General features: G+C 41.8%; 1 protein-coding gene across 2 annotated transcripts; it reads right to left on the minus strand.

The window, feature by feature from the left end:
* Positions 1 to 5,607: 5,607 nt before the first annotated feature.
* Positions 5,608 to 22,836, minus strand: LOC146362132 (guanine nucleotide-binding protein subunit alpha-14-like). 2 transcript variants are annotated; one of them, XM_084921613.1, is made up of 8 exons: positions 22,556 to 22,836; positions 22,088 to 22,249; positions 17,993 to 18,177; positions 17,485 to 17,639; positions 14,336 to 14,464; positions 12,675 to 12,804; positions 11,195 to 11,348; positions 5,608 to 9,219 (listed from the first exon to the last, which is right to left on the minus strand). In XM_084921613.1, exons 2-8 carry the CDS (start codon positions 22,236 to 22,238, stop codon positions 9,014 to 9,016), a joined length of 1,110 nt encoding a protein of 369 aa, XP_084777739.1. In that variant the 5' UTR covers positions 22,239 to 22,249; positions 22,556 to 22,836; the 3' UTR covers positions 5,608 to 9,013. The 2 variants fall into 2 exon arrangements, with proteins under 2 accessions (XP_084777739.1, XP_084777738.1); XM_084921612.1 differs by having other exon boundaries at positions 22,088 to 22,260.
* Between the last annotated feature and the right edge of the window lie 1,613 nt (positions 22,837 to 24,449).

Below are 24,449 nucleotides of genomic sequence, written 5' to 3' on the forward strand. Positions count from 1 at the left end.
TTAGTGCCTAATGACCTGTCTGTATGGCAGAGATAGAAAAGTAGAGCCACAACAGGCACCCGCTGCTGCAATTCATCTTCATTTTAATTGGGAACATTTTGTGTTGCTCTCTTCTCTACATTAATAAACCAGGACCCCGCAGCAGTTTCTTTAAAACTCATTAATGCGCAAGAAGCAGTCCAATCCGCAGGTGCTCCTGAACAGAGGGCACATCAGAAAAGCCATTTTCCTCCTTCTCCGTTTTATTTGCTGTCAGATTTTCATTTCACAATCAGAAATGCCGTAATTTTTCCCTCGTCTTTTCCATTTCTGCTGCTGCACCGTTAGCTGCGCTGACACGTGAAGTGACAATTTACTTTGGACGTTATTACCGAGTAAAAAAAGTCTTGTTAATGACTTCTGAGAAACAATCAAATACTCCTTTTTAGATCAGGTTAAGCTCTTGCAGGATTTATTGACATACAGTATCCACTCAATAAATTTCTCCCCCAGAGCTGAGCAATGGGTGTGTGAAGCGGCACACAGTGAGGGAGAAGCAAGCGACAAAGGGCCAGCTGCTGCTGCAAACGCTGGAGCTGCTTTGGGAAAGCGAGTAGTGATTCATGCTGGCAAATTGATTCATTTCTTGTGCTGATAAGCACCTTTTTTTTCTTTGTACCCTCATGCTGCAACGGCTTTGAAAAAAACCGCTGAGAAACACGTCTCCATCGCCACAGCTTAAAGGAACAGGGTGGGCACGCAATGACAGCAACATCTTACAATGTGCAGCGGTGCAATCCAGGTCAACATCACAAACTACAGCTTCGACAGTCGGCGTTTGGTACGAACTGCACCTTTCTGAATGCTGGAAACTTTGCTGCAGAGCTTTTTGTGTTGGGCTTTCACTGTGTTCTACATCTATTTACATTGTAATTGCTATTTTATGCCGTAATCTCAGCAGTTTATTGCTGTGATTGCAGCTGCATGACAATCTGTGCGTGCACCTGTGTGTGTGCAGCATGTGTTTGATAAGTACACAGCAGGTATGTCTCTGCTTTGAGGAAATGGAAGCTTTGACCAGCCCTTATCAGTACTAAGCAGTCCATAGCAACAAACCAGGCAGCAAAATCCATCCTACGAGAGCCCACTGGACAGCCAGCACTACACATCTTAGCTCTGCTTCTCTGCAGGAGATCACCTGTGATGGAAGCAGCTGGACTTCTCACCCAGCGCTCAGCATCAGAGGTAGGCGAGCACATGTCAGCCGACACAGGGAGTTAGATCAGCGCAGCAGTGGTATGTCTGTGGGAGCAACTGAAGGAAGATATAGACAGGTAATAAATCAAAGGGCAAATCTGTACCCTTGATCGCTACAGTGAGAGGAGCCCTTTTATGCAATGGAGTGGGAAGGGTGCCTTGCAAATCAATACAAAGTTATTTTGTTTAGACTTTTTCTATAACGAAGCATCCTAATAGGAATGGTCTCTTTCAGGACATCCATACAGCACGAGGGGTCAATAAATGATTTGATGCATGGAAATGAAATCGAGTCATATACTTCAACCTCTCCAACTAAAAGATTCTACGGAGCCCCGGAGGGGACATGGGAGAAAAAAAAATTAAGACGGACTTTTGCGAGATCTCGCAAAACTAACTCGGGATCTCGCAAAACAAACTCGGGATCTCGCAAAACGTTTGCGAGATCTCGCAAAAGTTTTAGCCGCATTCTTCCCGTTAGCTCGAAGCTAACGGGAGGTCGAGACCTACTACAGCCGGGAGGAACACCGCTTTCCCGGCACATCGTGCCTCGACCTCCCGGTCGGCTTCGAGCCGGCGTCCGAAGAATGCGGCTAAAACTTTTGCGAGATTTTGCGAGATCCCGGGTTTATTTTGCGAGATCTCGCAAAAGTCCGTCTTAATTTTTTTTTTCTCCCATGTCCCCTGCGGGGCTCCGTAAGATTCCAACCAAGTTGAATATATACACTTTGTTTTTTACCTGTTTACTGAAACATATTCCTGTTATAGTTATACAATAAGCTTGGACGTAATGTGTAGACTCTCAGCTTTCATTTGAGGGTATCCACATTCAAATTAAAAGAAGGGTTTAGGAGTTTCAGCTCCTTAGCATGTGCCACCCTCTTTTTAAAGGGTTCAAAAGTAATTGGAAAATTGACTCAAAGGCTATTTCATGGGCAGGTGTAGGTAATTCATTTGTTACAATTAAGCAGATAAAGGGCCTGGAGTTGATTTAAGGTGTGCTTGCATGTGGAAGATTTTGCTGTGAATAGGCAACATGCGGTCAAAGGAGCTCTTCATGCAGATGAAACGAGCCATCCTTAAGCTGTGAAAACAGAAAAAAAAACCATCTGAGAAAATACTACAATATTAGGGGTGGCAAAATTTACAGTTTGTTACATCCCGAGAACGAAAGAAAGCACTGGTGGACTCCACTGAAGACAACAGTGGTGGATTATCGCATTTCCATAGTGATGAGAAACCCCTTCACAACAGCCAAACAAGTGAACAACACTCTCCAGGAGGTAGACGTATCCATATCCAAGTCTACCATAAAGAGAAGACTGCATGAAAGTAAATACAAAGAGTTGACTGCAAGATGAAAGCAATGCATAAGCCTCAAGAATAGAAAGGCTAGATTGGACTAAAAAAAAAATCTTTAAAAAACAAAAGCCAGCACAGTTCTGAAAAAACATTTTGGACAGATGAAACCAAGATCAACCTCCACCAGAACGATGACAAGAAAAAAGTATGGAGAAGTCGTGGAACAGCTCATGATCCAAAGCATGCCACATCATCTGTAAAACACGGTGGAGGCAGTGCGATGGCTTGAGCATGCATGGCTGCAGGTGGCGCTGGGACGCTAGTATTTACTGATGATGTGACACAGGACAGAAGCAGCCGAATGAACTCTGAGGTGTTCAGAGACATACTGTCTGCTCAAATGCAGTCAAACTGATTGGGCGGTGTTTCATAATACAGATGGACAACGACCCAAAACATGCAGCCAAAGAAACCCAGGAGTTTATTAAAGCAAAGAAGTTGAATATTATTGAACAGCCAAGTGAGTCACCTGATCTTAACCCAACTGAGCATGCATTTCACTTGTCGAAGACTAAACTTTGGACAGAAAGGCCCACAAACAAACAGCAACTGAAAGCTGCTGCAGTAGAGGCCTGTCAGTAATGAAAAGGAGGAAACTCAGCATCTGGTGATGTCCATGAGTTCAAGACTTCAGGCTGTCATTGCCAGCAAAGAGTTTTCAACCAAGTATTTTAAATGAACATTTTATTTTCACTTATTTAATTTGTCCAATTACCACTGAGCCCCTGAAATGAAGGGATTGTGTTTTTTTAATGCTTTTTCCCCCTCACATTTTTATGCAATCTTTTTGTTCAACTGAGTTAAAGCTGAAAGTCTCCACTTTAACGTCATTTGAGTTGTTTCATTTAAAATTCATTGTAGTAATGTATGTATTTTCTTTTTCCTTTGCCTCCTGTCTGTTTGCCACCTGAGATTTACATACACAAATCCTTCATTATGAGTAAAGGGTGTAAGGTCCTGGCTTCCCCCCTGTTGTTATATCCTTCATTTCTCAGCAAGGCCAACTTTTGGAAGCTTCGCCCACACACTCCCACAGGAATCAGTTTTAAATGTCAGCCATGTAAAATTGGTTCTGTCCCAAAAATTGGACCTCATTCTGTGAGCTCATGTGATGGATTCAAGTCAGTCATTGCAGCTTGCCGAGGTAGGAATAAAGTTCATTTTTTCCTTTTTTAAAAGACTTACTAAGATAAAAGGTAGAATAACTGCCTAAGGCCAACAGAAGCCTTTCTTCAAGTCCTGCAGAGCCGCTGCAAAGTTCCCATCAATCCTGCACACTGACTGTAAAATGCAGTAGAAAGTAGTTTTCTTGTACTAACACGTCTGAAAATGCTCATCACATGGGCACTCACATACACTGGGAATCCCTTGCCCCTGTCCTGGAGTTTTCAAACTACGAGAGTCTATGTGCGACCTGAAAGGCTAAACTCACATAACAGTTTCTCTCACAGTAGCCTTTCAGTTTTATGCAGGGTGCCGGTGGTTTCAGTGCCTCACTTTTTCAGGGTTTAGAGGTCTGATGGAACTGAACCTAACATTTTCATCCCTAACACAAAGTGCTTTTAACAGACAGGTTCACTATTTACCATCACAACTAAGTGTTTAAACTGCTTTAGTTGAATCCTAACCCTAGCTCCAAAATGTCCTCAAACTGGTTCTCAGAAAGCCAGGCACAGAGGTTGTCTGCAGATATACTGACACACAGATGCACAAGCACATGCACACCCAGACATATCCCCTTCCCCGCCCGTCTCACATACGCACGCTTGAAAATGTCAAGCCGTCTGGATGAAACAGTCACCTGAGCCACAGCACCGGTCTCACCCTCCTTTGGACAGCCATTATCAGGCGCAGTGCGAAGTTGTGCGTGCATCCCCATTTGTGTGTGTTAGGATTACATTTCTCTTAAATGTGCTCAAATGTATCCCTTTTTGTTAAATATGTTTGCTGTGTGTACAGTTTAGTGGAGAAATGGTGACTGAATGTTTGTGGAAGCGGGCTGTCACGGACTAATAAGGAGCTGCTTTGGTTGTGGCAGTCAGCTGGACAGATGAGGCGACTATGATCTAACCATGTGAAGCCGGATCTACTGTCAGCTGTCGAATCTGCATTTTCAGAAGGACAACAGGTGAACGTTTGGTCCTTTGTTGATGTGACACCAGTGTTCACAAAGGAATTTTTGCAGTCTGTTTCTTAGACACACACAAACTCACGCTGCTCGGTGAAAATGAGCGGTGTATGGGCCAATCCAATGCAAATCCTGCAGTTTTTTTTCTGTTTGCAAACAGCAGGTAACAGCAGACGTGTGATTGACGCCTGTGAGACCTTATTTGTCTTGGTGACAGAGCCTCACAATGCTGCACGGAGAAAACACGTCACGCAGACAGACACGGCGGCTCACTCTGGACATATCTGTGAAGGTCCCTGTTATAGTTGCTGGTTCTCTTGTGCTTCTCTGTGTTTCTAGTTCCTCCTGCCCAGCTCTGCTGTCATGCTATTGTTACTCATCATGTTTCAGGACTAGTTACATGTCTTTTGGTTGCTTTCTGTCTTGATCCTGAGTCTTTGAACCCATATTTTGAGTTTTGTGTTCTTTATCCTAAGTTAAGAGTTATGTCTTATGTTATTATGTTTTGGATTTTGTGTGGGGTTACAGTTTCTGGATAGGTTATGTCGGTCCATGAGCTGGTTTCCCCTGTGTCTAGTTGTTAAGTCCCCATTAGTGTTCGTCAGTTTCATGTTTTATTTTTTCCCTGTTTTATTTCACCAGTCATTTGTTTTGTGTGCTTTTGATCACTTTTGTGTCCACTTGTCTGATTGGTATTCTGTTCAGCTGTGTCTCATTTCCCCCCAGCTGTGTCCGCTTTCCCTAATGTGTGTATTTAAACCCTGTTTCCTAGGGTTGATACTTTGTTTCTATTGCGCTAGTATCAATCTGAAACCAATATCATCATTGGTATCCATTCTATTGATATTTAGATCCACCGATCTCTATTACTGGGTGCAAAACCTGCCTGCTGCACAGTGAATAGTGCCACAAAGAAAGAAGGAAGAACAGGAATGTGTGTTTAGAGGTTTTTTAATATTAACAATTAAAAAAAAGTCCACTTCCTCCACCAGATTCTACATAAAATAATTCACTGTCACCAAATTAGAGGTTTCACAATTCTGAAAAATAGTGACCTACCACACACAGTAGTTCAAACACACAGTTTACATCCTGTTGGTCAACAATGTTTAAAAAAAATACAGCAGTTACAATTAAATCAAACACGGAAGTTATCATGTACAGTAGAATTACACTTTTCTGTTGGAGGGCATCATCAAAGATGTAAAAATATAGCTGCCACATCTGAAAAATGTAGCAGAGTCAAGATCAAAACACTTTATATACAGTCAACAAAAAAGCAGCTGGAACCACCACTGTGAGCTGATATTAGCTTCAAAGTCATTAAAGTCACTGGCATTTTCCACTCGTCATAAAGTGAGGCACACAGAGCAGAACTCAAACACACGATTAATATCATAAAAGGTTGGTTTAATATTCTTTTCCACGCGGCTTTGTTTGGTGTCAGTAATTCTCACAGACTGTAGATAAAAGAAGGACGTAGTGAAGTCATCCATTGGTTTCTGGACTTCAAATAGATCCTATATTGGTCGGGTTTATTACCATTTACTCGCTTTTAGAGCCTCAAGTGGCTGTTAGAGAAACTGCACTTTAAAGCACTTGCATGTTGGATAAACTTCTTCGGACAGCTGTTTGGATTACAACGATGTTGTGGAAACACAATAATCGTGGAATAAACACATGGCATGCTATCACAATAACCATTACATATTATAAGAATTAAGTATCTCCAATGACAAGAATTACCAGCTTGGATAAAATACTTTATTTTTTAATTATGCAAATTATATAAATTGTATAAATTGACTGTTAATGTAGTGAAATTACTGAATATTTTGTTAGTTTCTCCCAAATCCAAATTTTTCAAAATATACAAGGCAAAAATATAAAAACAGGAAGTTGTTTTGCTAATACATAAAAGCCAACAAAGGACTTAATGTGGTTCCAGCTGACTTGCACTGACACACAGTTTTGTCAAAATGAGGCATCACCTGCTGAGTTTATTTATTTATTTATTTATTTTTTACCTTTTACCATCTTTAACTTTAGAAAATAAGTTCACAAAACAATCAACTCTCTGAGTGGTGATGATTTTAACACAGAGCATGAATTGTGTTTGGAGTTGACAGAAATATTGAGCAGAAGAAACTGGTGTTTGACAACTTCAAGTACAGAAACCTGCTTTTCTCTAGCTTACCGTATGCGAACTGGACATTTAAAAGTCAAGGTAAGAGGGCTATCTCCTGCTGTATTTTTGAAAAAAACGAACGATACACATTCACATGGGACGTGACATTTATTTTTCAGGTCTTTGTCTTTACTCTGGAGCGCTCCTCCTCTCAGTGAGCCCACTCTGTTTTGCTGGCCAGCTTCCAGCAGCTGGCAGCTCTGGAGGCTAAAACAACAATAGCATTTCGCATCCTGTTCTTTGCGAAAAATGTTAACTCCTTAAATACATTCATCTGCCAAAAGCCCAGTGAACAAAAACCACAGAAATGATGGATGTCTGTGGCCTTGTCTGAACAATTCGACAGCAAGTAGAGGTAATTTGTTGCCAGTGGCATGACGAAGCTTGTGAGGGAGCATTTTTGAATCACAAAGTACAAGATGTCCTCTTTAAGTACCTAAACCAGCTTTAGCAGATTTTCTGGATGCTCTGGGCATAATATTAAGCAAACAGTTGGCTATTTTTGCATCATAAGAGCACAATAGGAGCCGGTCAGGATTTAGAGTCTCTGACAGACGGATTCCCAACGCGAAGCTGCTTTACTGAAAACACTTTAATTAGTGTTTGACTAAAAAACTGCAAGTTTGTTAGTTAAAAGAGAAGATGAGAAGTTAAAAAAAACTGAAAAAAGTGAATCTAAACAAACCTCAATACTTTTAAACTTTCCTTCATCTGGCTTTTGGAGTTTATACAGTTTATACAATTTTTACTTCAGTCCAGATTCACTCCAACATATAGTCTGTAGTTTCTTTCCACATTTATATCATTTAATGATTTAAATGATGGGGCGATCGTGGCTCAAGAGTTGGGCGTTCATCTTGTAATCGGAAGGTTGCCGGTTCGAGCCCCGGCTCCGACAGTCTTGGTCGTCGTGTCCTTGGGCGAGACACTTCACCCGTTGCCTACTGGTGGTGGTCAGAGGGCCCGGTGGCACCAGTGTCCGGCAGCCTCGCCTCTGTCAGTGCGCCCCAGGGCGGCTGTGGCTACACTGTAGCTTGCCATCACCAGTGTGTGAATGTATGGGTGGACGATTGTGTATAGTGTAAAGCACTTTGGGGTCCTTAGGACCAAGTAAAGTGTATACAAATACAGACCATTTACCATTTAAGAGCAACCATTTAAGAGCAACTTACGCTGACGGCCACTAAAGTCAAAAGTAAGTCTGTTGTCCTATAGTGCTGTCACGGCATTGTAAGCCAGATGAAGGGTGGCAGTTGCAGATTTCTACTCATCAAATGATGGCGACTCATCAAATGTGTTGAATACAGATAACATGAAAGAAATACTGGCAGTGAAAGATAACTGTAATCAATAGGGATTTTGGCACGCCGGCGGGTGTTTTTCAGAAACAATGAAGGACAGCGCTGTGACAACAATCGCCCACATTCAGGGCATCTAATAAAAAAGAGTGCAGTAGTTCGTAACTCATATTGCCCATACAGCTCATAACAGTAACGCTTTGTGTTTACAGTTTGCGTTGGAGTGTGCATTGGCTTCTACGGTACCTGAATGGGACTGGAAGATACACATAAAACCCTTAAAATGTGTGACAGTGGTGTTGCATTCGTGTGTGGCCCCATCTCCACTTGTAAAAGTCATTACTCTGTTAATGGCGGCACAGCACTTCATAGCATCTCTGCTCCCGCTTCAATTATGGATCAATTCAGTCGCGGCATGACCCGAACGCCTCTTCATCTTAAAAAAAGAAACATCAAATTGGGCAAAAAAGCTGCAAGCTGAGAGAAACGAGAGAGTTTACTGGCTCCTCGTCATGTGTTTCAAATACTTCCTGAACAGAAGAAGAGGATGAGAGTAAAGTTGTGATAGTCGTGGTGATGAAAGGAAAGTGCTTTCAATCTCCACTTGCGTCTTAATTAAAATGAAGAATGAGAGGAGGACTAGGGGCACAAAAATATTAAGCAAGCCTGATGTTCTGACTTCCGCACTTTAGAAGGAATTTTATGTGGATGAGAGAAATCCCATTTTGGCTTTTACAAGTAAAAGGTCCACAAAGAGACACGAACCATCTTTCCTCCTGGCTTTCATTGCCTGGTAAAAGTTCAGATGATCCCATAGTCCCTTAGAGACTTGAGCAGCACTGTGTCCTTCACGTCGCTGAAGACCCTGCGGATGTTGTTGGTGTCCGTGGCACAGGTGAAGTGGGGGTACAGAGTCTTCCACGTCTCCCGGTTGTTGTGGTTGACGGCCTGCTGCTCGTACATCTTGCGGATGAACTTCATAGCATCTTCGGGGTCATGTTTCCTGCCTGTTGAAAAGTGGAGGTGAAAGATGGAAGTGGACAACAAAGAGATGAATTTGGGTGGAATAAACCGACTGATGGAGAAGAGCAAAGACATCAGAGAATTTTAGATTTACTTGTCACTAAGCATGAGATGGAAATTAGATTAATCAACATGGCAAAACATTTTCAATTTCGAATTTAGAGGTGGCTAAAGTTGCATAGAAGGATATCAGCAGAGCGATCACAATGGCATGCAGAGCTTGACTCCAAGGTCTGCCTGAACTAACACTATGCTCGACTTTATTCTATCAGCAGATGAAAAAACCTCCCTGCAAATAATATATTTGAAAAACCGTAAACGGCGATCATTTAGAATACTTTCTTGATGATAATAATACCATTTTTAAACATTTCACTGCAAGTTCAAATCAGCTCCTCACTCTTTAAAAACAGTAGAAGAGTGCAGGGATTATTAACAGGTATAGCCTTCAGAAGTAGTCACTGTAGCAGTAATAAGGACCACACAGTGCCTGCACTGGAACACAGCCACATTAGTGGCAAATAGCAGCCAGCGCTAGGAGCTGTTCACAGTTGTCATTAAGGTTAAATTGACATCAAAGAGCTTGACCCTGTGTGAGTCATTATTTTACCCCGCTAATGCTAGTGGTAAAACAAAGTGTGTGCACTGCACATACACGTGCAAATTTTCACTTTCAGTCACTCATTTCAATCTTACACACACACACACACACACACTTGTACACCTGGGGGTATTCAGGTGGGGGTGCAGGGCTTGCAGGAAGGCCAGTATCTGTCTGTGGTTGCCGTTGGTTACAGAGAGAGAGCGGAGGTGTGTGGGGGTGAGGGGGGCACCCTACTGCCTCTAACAGCAGCAGAGTTAAAGGCTGCAACCTCGTCATTAAGCACACAGAGTACCTGAAGTGACTCATCTACAAGAAAGACATAAAGAAGGAAGGAAGGAAGGAAGAAGAGACGGAAGAAGTAGGAAGAATGGACGGAAAGATAGAAGGAAAGAAGCAAGGATGAGGGCAAAGATGGTGAGCAATAAGGAAGGGAGGGATGAAGAGGGTAAAGATAGGAGAAAAAGAAGAAAGAGGCCAAGGAAGAAAGAAAGGAAGACAGGAAGGGGGAGGAAGAGGAGAAAGATGGTGAGAAAGGAGGAAGAAAGGAAGAAAGAACAGAATAAAGAAAGCAACAAGGAAATGCGAAAGACTGCAAAGATGCTAAGAAGGAAGGAACGAATGAAGTAAGTAAAGAAAGAAGACGATAAAGTAGAAAGGGAAGGAGCAGTGAAAGAAAAGAAAAAAGCAAGAAGAGAAGAGCAAAAAATGTCTGGTGGCCGTGGTGACGGCGACAGAGGGAGACTTTCAAGCTTAGAATTAGAAAATGAAATCACTTTGCACACACGTTTTTGGAAATGACACATTTTGTGCCAGGTGTAGAAGGGCGTGATGAAATTGTTGCATGCTCAAAGCAAATTGGCTGAAGCAAAATAACATCACAGCCCTCGTGTCTCGGACATGATTGTGTCCACGCTGCGATGAAAATAAACGCTTGCAAACAATGAGCTGCAATTGTAATTGTTGATGGCAGTAAAATCTGGCTGCTGACTGGGCTCAGTCAGCATTCAATGCTGCTGTGATTTCTTATTTGAATGTCTGAAACCTCCACGTTGAGGCTGAGTGTCGGACTGATTCACAAATATCAAACCCTTAGTGCTCTCAGTGCTCCCCGCCATTATTAAATCCACCACAACTCACGAACACACACATGTGCCCCAACTTCAGCACAGGTACTCACAGACATCTTACAGTCTGACCAAATCTTCACAAAGAGCCTTCAAATCAACTAAAATACTTGGAATATGGTTTTCTTTTCTTTCTTTTTTTACAAATTGTTTGATCAGTTGTCCGATAGTTGCTAGCAAAACTACAACACACCCTCACCCTAAATGCAAACAAACAGAAGACCAGCTGACCTGTGAAACTGGGGAAGTATTTCTGCAGGTCTGATGTTTTGATTTTATCAGTCAGGATGTCAGTCTTGTTGAGGAAGAGGATGATGGAGGTGTTGAGGAACCACTGGGAGTGAATGGTGGTGTAGAACAGAGCCAGACTCTCTTGCATGCGGTTCTGGGGAGGACACAGAGCATTATCACAGAGGCAGGGAGAAAACAGTCCTTCAAAGAGAGGAAATAGGTTGTTTATGGGCAGCATATGGACCACAGTGGAGGTTAATAAATGCGATGGCAGACCAGAAAGTGTCTGGGAGAGATAAACGGATCAGTGACAGGATGGGAGGGAAGAAGAAGGCGATAGGGGGCTGCAGAGGCTGAGAGGAGATAAGAGAGAGGCTTTGTTGTACAAGAGCGAGACCTGCTGGTGAAACAATGGAATGACTGTAGTGAGAGACACATTTATGACTCTGGTACATATATATACTGCGTTATTTATTAACAAATTACAAAACCCCCCAAACATAAGTTAAACAACCCAGTGTATGCTGTGTGTAAATGTACATGTGCTTTGTATTTTGCACAATCTATGTCCAGTGTGAACAGCCATCTTTAAACTGAGGTGGTGGCTTATGACACCAGCTGTCTGCCACCTACAGTGCAGGCTTGAGATCCCTTCCCAGACGCTTCAACCCCCGATCACACCTTGCCTCAGGTGACCACAATAGGTCACATGGTGGGTTGGGGCAAGGTCTCTCTGTGCTTTCACCCTTAAGCTGATTTTTTTGTTTTTTTTGGCTGAGCAGAAGTCTGCCTGCAGTGAGCTCTGATGTTGGATGGAGGCAGTGTACAAAGCATGCGGTACAACCGGTCTGTGGGCCACTGTTGCTTGTGTTTTTGTTGGGTCGCCAGCCAGAAGAGCAACGTTACAACATATAAGGAGCTGAAGTGAAAACAGAGTGTTGCAAACTCCCAAGTTCTGACTCAGGTAACCGAAACACGGCATTGCGACACCATCCGTCAGCCACCTACAACGCAGCCTCGATAACCCTTTCCAGGACCTTCAACCCCCGATCACACCTCGACTCAGGTGACCTCGATAGGTCACATGGTGCGCTGGAGCAAAGTCTACGAGTGTTTTCAACCTTCAACATTCTCATTGAAGGTAATAACCCACGCCTTTTTTTTTTTTCATGTGATGTTGCAGATGATCAATAGTGGGTCAACAACCCTCAGAAGACAACCCCTCATAAGGCTAAATACTTGGAACTCCTCTCTTAAATACCCGGGATGAGAGGTGAAGCATCTTTGCAAACCTAAAGAAGTCCAGTTACCTTGTTCTTCTACCTTTCAAGACTACAATGACCTGGATGGCTGAGCACCTACATATAAATATTCCAGGCACCTTAGAATAGCTGGTAAACTATCCGGTAGATAAATCTGCACAGATCCTATGATTGTGTTCATTTTCTGGAGCTGTAATGAGAGTCACAGGAGTTCTTACAGTCGTGTCTTTCTCCTCCAGGACTTGGTCATACTCGCTGAGCGACGCAAGGAAGATGAGGGAGGTGACATTTTCAAAGCAGTGGATCCACTTCCGCCGCTCCGACTTCTGACCGCCGACGTCCACAATCCTATCAGGGATCAGAGGAAGGAAACGTGTGAAAGAACAAACAAACGACAAATTGCCAAATGACCGTGAGCTGCTGAAGCGCCAAACGCGACATCGAGCAGGGATCTCACTGGAGAGGTGCTTACTTCTCCTGCCCAACAAAGTAACACTGTAATGCCAACAATGATAGTGATCGAGACAGTGAGGCATCGGGCACACCTAGGAAAAATGCAAAAACTATGACAGAACCCTGCACGAGCAAATCACACAAGAGGCATTCATTAACGTGCAGGTTTTCCTCTGTGTCCCTGCATACCTGATGTGAGCTAATTCCTTTGTTAATATTAAATCAATTAAATACTAAAATTAGCAAATGAAGCAAATGAATATAACAAGTATCCACATTGGAACAGGTGCCTGCGAGAGGTGAAGTATGGCATCCAATTTATTCAACAAAGATGTTCACTGCATAAAATAGTATTCATTATTACAGCATGTCTTAATGGATACTAATTTATTTAATCAGGCCTTTTTATAACTGGCCTTTTGTGTCCACCTTTTGAAAAACTACGTCACACCTAGCAACGGGGTCAGCCACACCTCGTCACTGAGCTCAAGGTTCCCTTCCATTGCTCTGAGCATTTCCCAAACCACTTACAGCTGTACCCAAGATGCACTACAAGTTAAGAAAACCTTCGTGAACGCCAACGTGCTTATGTACAAATGCAAGAAAAACAAGCCCTTTCCACCCTTTCAGTGCTTACACGGTGCCCTCACATCAGTAATGTGCTAATAAGCTGCGATGTGAAGTGGAGATGTCCTTCTTAGAACATGACGCACTTTATTAAAGGACAAAAATGCCTCTTTGCCTTTCATTCACTTTTTTATTTTGCCATTAATTTATCCAGATATATTTTCTCTTTAGTTTAAAGTGCATCATTATTTTCATTTCCAGCTCCATATTTGTATTCTTAGAGTCTAGCAGAAGAGCTCTGCATGATTCACAGTTTTAAATAAAGCTTATTTTGGTCACCTGCTTGTTGGGATTGCTGTGCTGAAAGCCAAGGATGCCCTCCCTCTGTGACATCATAAAGATTCAAGAGTAAAAATAACTGCCTGACACAAAGTGTGTGATCTTTTGGCTCATAGGGATTACTTGTACACGCACAGTGAAACTTTGGCCATGTTTAATATCAGCACTCCCCCTCTGTAACAGTATACATGTGAAAGAAAGTAAAGAAAGGCTTTTACTAGGTCAACTTTAAATGCTTTTAAGAGTTATTATTTTAAGATAATATGTTGGAACACAATGTCCTTTAGAAATAAGCTTTGGATCTGTTGTCAAAGCTTAGTCTGACTGCCTACACATTTTCAAAATAAAACCCACATGAAGTCTGCACAGAGGCAATCAGAAATGCGATCCTATTGCGTCCAAGCAGGCGTGAGCAGACAAAGCCTCTGGAAGAGTCAATAGTATTTTTTTCACAGTGCAGTGAATAGTGACGGTATTGGATTTGCCCCTGTGAGAGGTTAGAAATCCGAGGATTGGTCACCTTAGTGTGATGGTATTGACGGTAAAGGAGTAGTCGTGGATGCCCGTGGTGGGGAATCGAACTCTCAGCACGTCCTGTTCCGTGGGGATGTAGTCCTGGGAGGTGATGCGGTCCAGATTATTCATGTAGCTGAAAGAGAGACGCGATGGGGCCGAAGAGAGAAAAAATATTACAACGGCAAAAAAAAATCTGTTTCTCACACTAGAGGATATTTCTACTGAAACATATTGCCTCTGTTTACTTTGCATCCGGCAATGACAGAGTAAAACAAACTGAAGCGACACGACACTTATGGTGAACCGGTGATGACAGAAAAGAAAAAAACTGATTAAAAATGCAAGAAGGGAATGGAGCAAGTCCACATCAACCTGTGTACAGACCACAGCTTTATGGCTCATGTTGATACAAGCTGTCATTAGCTAATGTTGACTGCCTGTCCCTTATCAAGCACGCACCGCGATGACTGAACTGCCGGGTAAACACAGACCAGAACAGCAGTATAAAAGAGAGAAAACATGCAGGCTGAGCCCACACTTTGTTCTGTGACACTTGAGATACTTTTAGCGTAAGGCTCACACCTACTGTGTCTTTTCCCGTTGATAATAAAAGGCCTGTCTGGGGCTAGCTCTACACTGTGGCTTAAAATGGTTTTTGTGATGTAGCTATAAAACCCGAAGACTCCTCCGTGAGCGCGACGTACAATTTCAGTGAGTAAAGCAGAGGTGGAAAATGGAAAAAATGACACAGTTAGGGCATAAATCTGAAGGGATCCTAGAACTTATCAAACTGGAAAAAGTTGGTCGATAAAATATCCAGAAATGCTCGAGTCATTGTCCGTGAAGGTTCTCAGTCATCCAGGTCATCATAGTCTAATGAACTTGGAAAGAAAACTGTCTGGACTTCTTTAAGTTGCTTGAAGACGTTTCACCTCTCATCCGAGAACTGAAGAAGCTTCTCGGATGAGAGGTGAAATGTCTTCAAGCAACTTAAAGAAGTCCAGACACTTTTCTTTCCAAGCTCCTTAGACTGCTCAACTCATTGTTTTAGCCAGCATAAAAACCTTCAAATAACATCTTTGGTATTTAAATGAATACCAAAGATGTTATTATATCGTGACAACGTTAAAAAAACAGCAAAAATGGAAACCCCAAACAGCGTAGCAGGAGCACTTTAATCTCTTCCTGTCTAAATATAGCACGTTCACTGAAGAGGACAGCTGTTATTAGTATGACTACAACAGATGACGGGTTTGTTGTGCTTATCTTTTGTTGCATCATTTGTGTAACAGCTTCAACAGAGTCAACATCACCGACTCTGTTTTATGGCTGTGATGTTACACCTTTATGTATTACTTATTTATTAAGACTTTTTCAGACTGATAATAAGCAACGGCACACTGACTGAATGCCATGCCGTGTCTCTTGTTGAAAGAAATTAAGGTTGTTCATTTTGAACTGAAGGTTTTGTAGCCATTTCTGTTTTAAGCTGGATTTTTTTCCCCAAACAACAGCCTAAAATAAGGAGTTAGAATTATTTACTTTGTGATTTGAGTGTTTTTCTTGGCTCTGGGATGTTAAAAAATGAGCAGCTCGATCAATAATGATGATAACAAAATCTAAATAGTTACATCATATGGAGAAAATTACCAGGCTACCTACACATTACACCAACAGGAGCTGCTCAGCCATTGAAACCATGCCATGAAGCTCCAGGCACACAGTTTTTGTCCAGATGTTAAAAAGTTCAGGAGGTTTAGGACTGCGCTTCAGCACTCAGAGACCGCGCTCTGCAGCATTACATGGTTTGAGACTTTATGGCTGAGTTGCTCTGGTTCCTAAATGCTTCCACGCTGCCACTTACAGTGGATCGTGGAATATGCACAAGGGAAAAAACTTCACAGACTGACTTGTTGCAGTGGTGGCGTCCTATCCGGTCGTTAAGTCTGACGTCACTAGCCGCGTCTGGGCCTAAACTCCGCTGCAGGTCCATATATCAAACGATCACTATGGCATTACTGAGAGTTGAAAAACTGTCTAAAGTCTTTCATCTTTAATAAAATGATCAGCGTTCTGCTCTACCAGGTGTAACAATTGTGTTTAACATCCAGGCATCCATGAAAACGGAATTTATGACATTTAACGGAGGTAGAAGTTAGCAGGACGTTAGCTCGCTAGCTTCTATCTAAATACAATATAGCATGTCCTGACTGCGGGGTTTTGGAAACAAATTAAAACGTACAGCTCTGTTATCACTTCCAACATAAATGAAGACAGAAAACTAAACAGCAGCGACGTTTGTAGGGTTACTGAAGTTTGGCTAGCTGGTATATAATGATGTGCTACGTGACCGCTAGCGACACAGCTATGTTAGCATAATATAAACAAGCTAACTTTTTTTCCACTTGATAAAAGTTAACGTGAGTGTTCTCGGTGGTCAGGAACAAATGTAATCGCATGGCAGGATGCTGTAAAAGGACCAAACTTCAGCCAGGAGAACAACTGAGATAATCCATCCACAATATGAGGTTAGTCATTCATATACTGCTGCATGGGCTGGGCTGCAGTTACATCCTAAGGTTTTAAAAACTGAGCTTAAATAAACGATTAGCGGTAATAAAAGCTGAGGGAGGTCAACAGTGGTCACTGACTGTTTTAGGAGCTTTTTGAGATTAAATAGAAGAAAATACAAAACATTAAATATGTTAACAACACAAAAGCCATATTAAACGCAGACAACTTTAGGCCCGGAAGTAGGATTCGTCACGTCATCACTTAACGACCGGATTAAAACACCACGCTTGGATTCGGTAAGCTCTTAAGAACGACCAATTCCTTCACAAATGTTTATAAAGGCTGACTTCAAGCCTAGGTGCCTGATTTTATGCCCTTGTGGCAATGAGGCTAAAAGCACCTGAATTCAAAGATTAAGAGGAGGTGGCGGCACTACGTTTTGTCTATATATGGTTATCCCTTTTCCCCACAGATATTGACGTGCACTTTCTTCCAAACTTGCCGTCTATGATCATTTCCCATATCCTGATATTGTTGTTGGTGTTTTGTTGTGACAGCATTTCATCATGTGATACTGCGTCCCAGCCCTCACAGAGGGTGTGGTGCAGCTTTGACTTCTAGCAAAGCACAGCTACTCACTACTCTGTAGAGTCCAGAAGTTGGTACTCGCAGCGGCGGCTGTAACAGGCACGTATTCCCGAGTCTGCCCAGAGGCGGCGGATTGCGTCAACATGGCCCCGTTCCAGTTGGGTGACCTGTACTATGCTTACGTCCTCCAGCCTCTTGGCGTAAATCTGGAGGACAGCACAAGATTCTCAGTGTGAGGAGATTTCATGATGAATGCTTAAAAAACATTGAATACAAAGCTTTTTAACATCCTGTGTAATTAATCCTTCAACAGATGCTTTGCACCAAGGATTTGTGCATGTTTATAGTAAAACCATCAGCTATTTATAGGCTACAGAACGCTATGGACGTATATTGGTGCCAGCGTGTTTCATGCTTCTTCTTCAATGTGGGCGTAATCCCACAAATCCTGGGAGTGCACTTCTGGTCAGACGCCTACACACCTGCGCTGGCGCCCGTGTTTATGAATAAGCGTTGATGTGTAACTGGGTGTGTCCGTGTGTGTTTATGCTGCATCTACCTCGTTCTGTGGGTTGGAGTAGGGAATTCTGAGCGTGGCCATCGCTCCTGTCATTGCAGTCATGGCAGTTAAGATATTCTGGTAGATGCATTTGGCGAAAGCCTTCCTCTCCTCCTCTGAGAAGCCTCGTCCGTGAATGATCCTCATCTGTCGGATGAAGGTGGTTTTTCCACTCCCCCCAGTCCCTGAGGCAGCAAACAGAAGAGCTAATAATTTACATTTAAAGCAGAAATCCTTCATTCAGGTTTCCTCAGATCAAAGATGAGATCGAGTTACGGGTTACGTTTTTTTTTTTTAACTGAAAATAACGGTGCTTTAAAAATGGCCAGATATGCACTGCATTCCCAGGGAAAAAAATGGAGACGCTGTTATTGTGAGAGAAGGTTAAAGCACTTATCTGTGAGCAGTATATTTAAGAGGATGGGACGATGGTGCTACCTGAGTTAATGTAATTCATACATTCATACATTAACACAACTCCTGTCCATTTCCAAGAATACTTCAGCACCTTTCAGACAAAAAAGGCTGCAGAGCTCTTCTCCCTCAGGCTGATATAAAACCACATAATAACTCCTCGTTCTGTGACAGGTGAACACACCTGTCAGGCGTAAGATTCTACAAATACTTCTGTATTGCACCTCCATGCAAATGTTCTTAGATTTAGAGTGTACATGTTATTTATTAATGGAACGTGCACTACTCTTACACAACGTCAGTCTTACTTTTACAGTTTACAAAGTTACAAAGTTTTTTCTTTGTTTTTTATCACTGTTGCATGTGTATATTTTTGCAGGCTCTCATAAGGTTTTTGCAATATCTGTGCTTACTAAACATTTAACACAACATCTTTAAAAGGTGGTAATATGCTGGTGTTTGCATCATATTCTACTATCCTTAAGCCCTTCCCACACACACACAGGTATTTTTGGAAAACAGTTTTTTATATCGGTTTTGGCCTTTTGTCCACAACCATGTTTTAGGTCACTGAAAAGAAGTCTTGATGCATATGCTCAATCATCCAGGTAAAGAAATCTCAAGAAGCTACGTCCACATGAACAGAATCAACTTTTTAGGGTCACTGAAAAACGTGAAGATTTTCAGAAGCTCTGTTTCGTGTGGATGGGATGGTCTCTTAAAACAAAAGCAGAAGCTCCTAGTTTAAAAAAATATTCTCATAGATGTGGGTGTAGCCTTAGTGGTCAGAAAAGCAGCTTTAAAACAACACGTAATCATTCTCTTTTGCATCCAAGGCTATGGTAAGTTCCTCCTGTAGCCTCAGGGAGATCAAAGTGTTAACCTTAAGCTTTTTTGTGAATACAAACTATAAAGTAGCGTGATAAGGAGACTTTATTCCACAGGAAGCTGAAAAACACTCAATTCAAAACACAAAAGGCCTGATATACAGCTTGCAGGTACCTTCTCTGCGGACTAGAATCAAAGATACTCTGTTAAAGATACACCGAAAGAGAGGGGAAAAGTTGATTTATGTTCTGTTACACCTCGGTTTATTGTTAACATTTTATGCCCCTCTTGTTTTATTGTTTTGTATCCACATCATTCTGTGTGGTGACTGTATTTCATAACGAGCGCCCTGGATTTACGCTGCTTCTCACACGGTTACAGTCCCAGGGTTTTAAGTCGTGTTTATTATTTTAGGGTTCTCTGTTTGCTTTCGCTGATGTTTTAGTGCTCTGTGTGTTTTGTATTACTGTTGGTTGAGTTCTTCATTCCTATTTTTGATTTCTTTATTATTTCAGTCTCAGTTCTTATTACATTCTAGTGATGAATGTGTTGATTTTTAATAGTTTTATTTCTGTTCCTCCCCTCATATCTTGTTGTTCTCACCTGTGCTAAGCGCGCTAACCTGTGCCTTGTTTCCCACCTGTTTCCTGTGTAATCAACCCTCTGTGTATAAATAGTCCTGTCTTTTCCTCTGTCTAATTTTCAGGTATCTGTTATGGTTCCTGTGTTGCCTCTGTGATTGCATTTATACTTTTTTATGGCCTAAATAAAGTTTTATCTTTTAAGTCTGCATCCTGCACTCAGACAATTAGTACAGAGGAGTGAACAGACTTCAGTGAACGCTCCTGAAATCCTAACTTAACCACTCAGACGAAAGAGTGAGTGGTCTTTGGATGTATTGCTTTTATTCAGTTGTCAGCTAGAGGAAACGAAACTCTTGAAACTTTTTATTCTGGGAATCAACACGACTTTTGAAGGAAAATCATAAAGCAGCGTTTGTGTGAAACGTGCTGAAGATGTTTTCCTGACAGTCCAGTTTTTGCAAATGACAGACATTTTTGTACAAGACGTAAGAAAGGCTGGCCCCCGTGTGTCACGTCTCATTATCTTTTTAGTCTGCTGAAAACATCCCAAAAAACGACACGCTCATTTACTGTGTGCTATTTACTGGGTATCTGTTGCTCTTTCACAGTGCCACAAAACAGCAGCATAGCTATCATAAAAGATACTGTGGTTCATGCATAGCTGCAGAGACAGATAGTTGATTAACTAATAGAGTATTAGACATTTTTAGAAAAATTGGATTTGGTTTTGTGTTATTCTTTTGGTTCTGACGCAAAAAAGACGCAGACCTACAGCCAGTTAACCAAACACATGTCTCTGAACTCCACGAGGGACCCGGAGTACCGAGAGAGAACCCACAAAGATACAAGGAGAACATGCAAACTTGACACAGAAAGGCCCCAGCATGGGGCGACAGCGCTAACTCCTGCAACACTGCACTGCCCACTTATTCAATATATGTCAATAAAGTGGACCTATGATGTTCTACCTCATGTTTCAATCGTATATGTATATTACGAGAAATTAATGTCCAAGCATTCTCCAGCGAGGGATCTCTTGTTTATGATCTTTTGATTCATCATAAACTTGATTTTCTGTCTAACGGAGACCTGGCAGCGGCCCAGTGACTTCTTCGAATCCAATCTGACCACTCCACCTGGGTTTTTTTACACCTGTCAAGCCCGTGTATCTAGACGTGAGGGTGGCGCCGTCTGTTCCTACCCATTCAAAATATGAAATCACGATGATACAAATCAATGGACCAATTCCCACAATCTCAGCTGCTTTTTGCTGCTTTGCTAACCCTAACCCTACCTAAGCCCAACGCTGACCTTTTAAATGATTTTTCTGATTAGAAAATCGTGGGCATTTATATTAAATATGACCAAAGATTCAAATAATGAGGACATTGTATGTAAAGTAATTCCTGTGAGTTCTGGCTTCAATCTGCTCTACACACTTGGTTTCAGACACTTTTGTCAAATCTTGCACCTTTATGACATCATTAAAAAAAAAAAAAAAAAAGATAATCACGCCATACAGCTCTGAATATCAGAACGTTGCCCATGAGCTGTTCTTGAGGGACAGCCGGAGTAAATAAGGTTAATTATGAACCATGACTAAGACTCTATTAAAGTACAAGCATGAAAGTATGGATCTGAAAAGAGGATCATGCATTGATAATTACAAGGGTATCAACCTTTCTGGTCTTTGTGTTATAGTGGTTGCTGTTTGACACAAGCACTAAAAAGAAAAGTGTATATATTCAAATGACTTGGTTTTGTCTAACAAACAGCAGAGAAGCTGCAGAAACGAGACAAAATAAAGTCAGTACATAGAGATATTCAAATTCAAACGATTGAAAAAGGAGTTGTCAGTTGAGTTTCTGTCAGCTAGACTATTTATCATGTAAATATTTCACCTATGACACCAGCTCAGGGTATCTCTGCCAGGAAGGTGAAATTATCTTAAAATCAGACAATCCGAAACTTGTCAGACTAACTGTAAGAAAACACAAACAAAGCTGGGCTTGTGTGTTTCTGGGCCGTGTGCCACAGGTGGTTTTCAGGTGGCATAACCAATCCCAACTTTCATCGTTCATTCTTCACATACTTACATAGCTTATACACTCATGTGCAGAGGCCACCAAACAGTCTTGATTTGTATGCAGGGTGTACCTTAGGGTATCTTGTCAAATTTTAAATGCAGTTTAATGTTTGTTTAGCCTGTTTTTTGTGGGTTGTTTATTTTGTTGCATGAACCAACAGGTGTGTGTGGTGCTCTACTGACCCAGCAAAAGGATTTTAATCTCCCTCCTCTCCTTCTTCTTCTGTTGCTTCAGGATCCTCTTGATCTCTTTGTCCACAGCAATGGTGTTCTTCTCCTCCTCGGACAGACAGCACACGCAGGTGCTGTAGCACCACCGCCCGCAGCCGGCCATGGCCAAAGACACTGAAATCAAACTGTTAATGCATTATTAAGTAGCCAAGCACCCGCAATGATAAACTCACTGTTAGGCAGCTTGATGTCTGTTTGCTCTTCAGTGGTTTTTACTTGCTCACTGACACGCCAGTGGTCTTTATTTGCAAGTATGCCGACCGAAGGTTAACTTTAAAGGGTGTTTCATACTTTTATGTACGCTTCATTTAACCACCTTTATAAAACTCAGTCAATTCGGTGAGTAATCCCTACAGCACCTTTGTCACTAAGAACTTTTCCTTTTCGTCTTTTAAAAGAGAAACAAAATTAATTTCTCACCTCCAATCAGTCTGTCACACTCCCTGGAGACGAGCAGGTACAGGTTCAGATTTCTTTTCCCGGGCCATTTTTCCCCTCCCTCAGCTCTGCACCTGCTGACAGCGGCTAACAGCTGCCGTGGCCCACCAGCAGCTTCATTAGCTCCCACTGACTTTAAACGCCTTTTTTTCCACCCCACACGGAACAACGTCCAGTTCGGGAAAGTCCACCGCGCCTACGCAGGAATGTGCCGCCTCCCCGAGCCGCTCCAAACACCGCGACTGGAATACTGTCCGAACGACGCCGCCTCAAGACAGCGGCAAACAACAGCAGAAGCGCCGGAAGATAGAGGTTTGGACGTACAAAATAAAAGCATGTCGTCGCAAGTTGCATTCAAACGTGAAAGATTAAATTGAAACCCGATTTTTTTTTTAATATTTTCCTGCTTCATGCATGTGATTTCTTCTTCACTCACCTTTTTTCACTCATTTTACCAGTACACTACTCTGCATTTAATAATTAGTTATTGTTAACGTCTGACTCTTTTCCACATCGTCCTGTCTGCCAAAGGTCTCTTCCTGTTAGAAGTAAGTTTTTCCTTCCGACTGTCGTCGAGTGCTTTCTCATAGGAGGTCATTTGATTGTTGGGGGTTCTTTACCTTATAATGTAAAGTCACCCAAGTAGACTGTTGTTGTGATTTGGCGCTATATACATAAAATTGAATTGAACTGATTCCAGTGTTATTAATTTGTTTTGTAGCTGTTACTGTTGTCCATGCTTAATAACCTATAGTAGACAAATATCGCCCTAAAGGAAAATTATATGTGAATTATGTGTGATTAATACTGAAGAAAGATCTGTAAAAACTACATATGTGAAATATTTGGGAGATTGTAACACCATTACCACCATGGTCTCCTGAGATGCATCACATTTTGATATTTCGCATACAACATATGCATCGTCACTGGGTACAGTGTTAAAATGATGCTTGCACATTAATGCATTAATACTAATAATAACACTAACATTATACATAATAATACAGCTCTGAACATTTTCTACATTTAATGCATTTAATGATATGTAATGTCTGCAGTTAATAATTGATTGGTGTCTATTGTTAAAAAAATAAAAACAAAAAAGTATTCTTGTATTCTTAGCTCCTCACTGGATTTCCAAACTTCTCACCTGATTAGTAAATCCATCCACCCTGCAAAGGAAACTTCTGGTCATTAGACAAATTTCACAACCACAGGTAAATGCGGGAATGTAGGCTGACTGGTATATCAAGAGTTTTACCTTTGCCTGGCTCTCTTATTACGTCCAAGGTATTATAGAGTGACTTTGCAGTGGATTTCATGGTTGCTTTGTTACTCATAAAAAGTACCACGAAGTACTTGAACTCCTTCACTTCTCCTTCATGGAGCAAGCCGTTGTTTTCCAGAGGAGCAGAGTGACCTAAGATTTAGGGATGCTGCTCAGCATTCCAGCTGCAATCCCAAAAATCACGTTCATAATTCACGTTCAGTTCCAAGATCAGGACCCATGTTAAACATCTGTCCACAACACCTGTGGTTGTGGTGACAACACTGATGACCATGAAATTGTGAGCTTGGGATGCTGACTCCACACATGGCAAAACAGCCAAACTTATTCTGTGCTCTGCTTCACCTGATTCATTGCTGATACTGACCACTCCTTGGGTATATTGTTCTAGAGTAAACAACTTCGTCACGAGCCTCACAGTTTGGATCATGCATGACATTTACACCTGTGACAGAGTACACAGTATGACAAATGCTTCCAAAAACCACTGCATGTGTGGCAAATGTTTGCCTATCGTTTAATTACACCAGCTGAGGTTGATTTAATGTTCTTTTAATGCAGGCATAAAAATGCTTCGCGTGAAAA

Source organism: Perissodus microlepis, chromosome 23 (genome assembly GCF_051167445.1).
Source record: "Perissodus microlepis isolate ML-2025 ecotype Zambia chromosome 23, ASM5116744v1, whole genome shotgun sequence".
Taxonomy (NCBI): Eukaryota; Metazoa; Chordata; class Actinopteri; order Cichliformes; family Cichlidae; genus Perissodus; species Perissodus microlepis.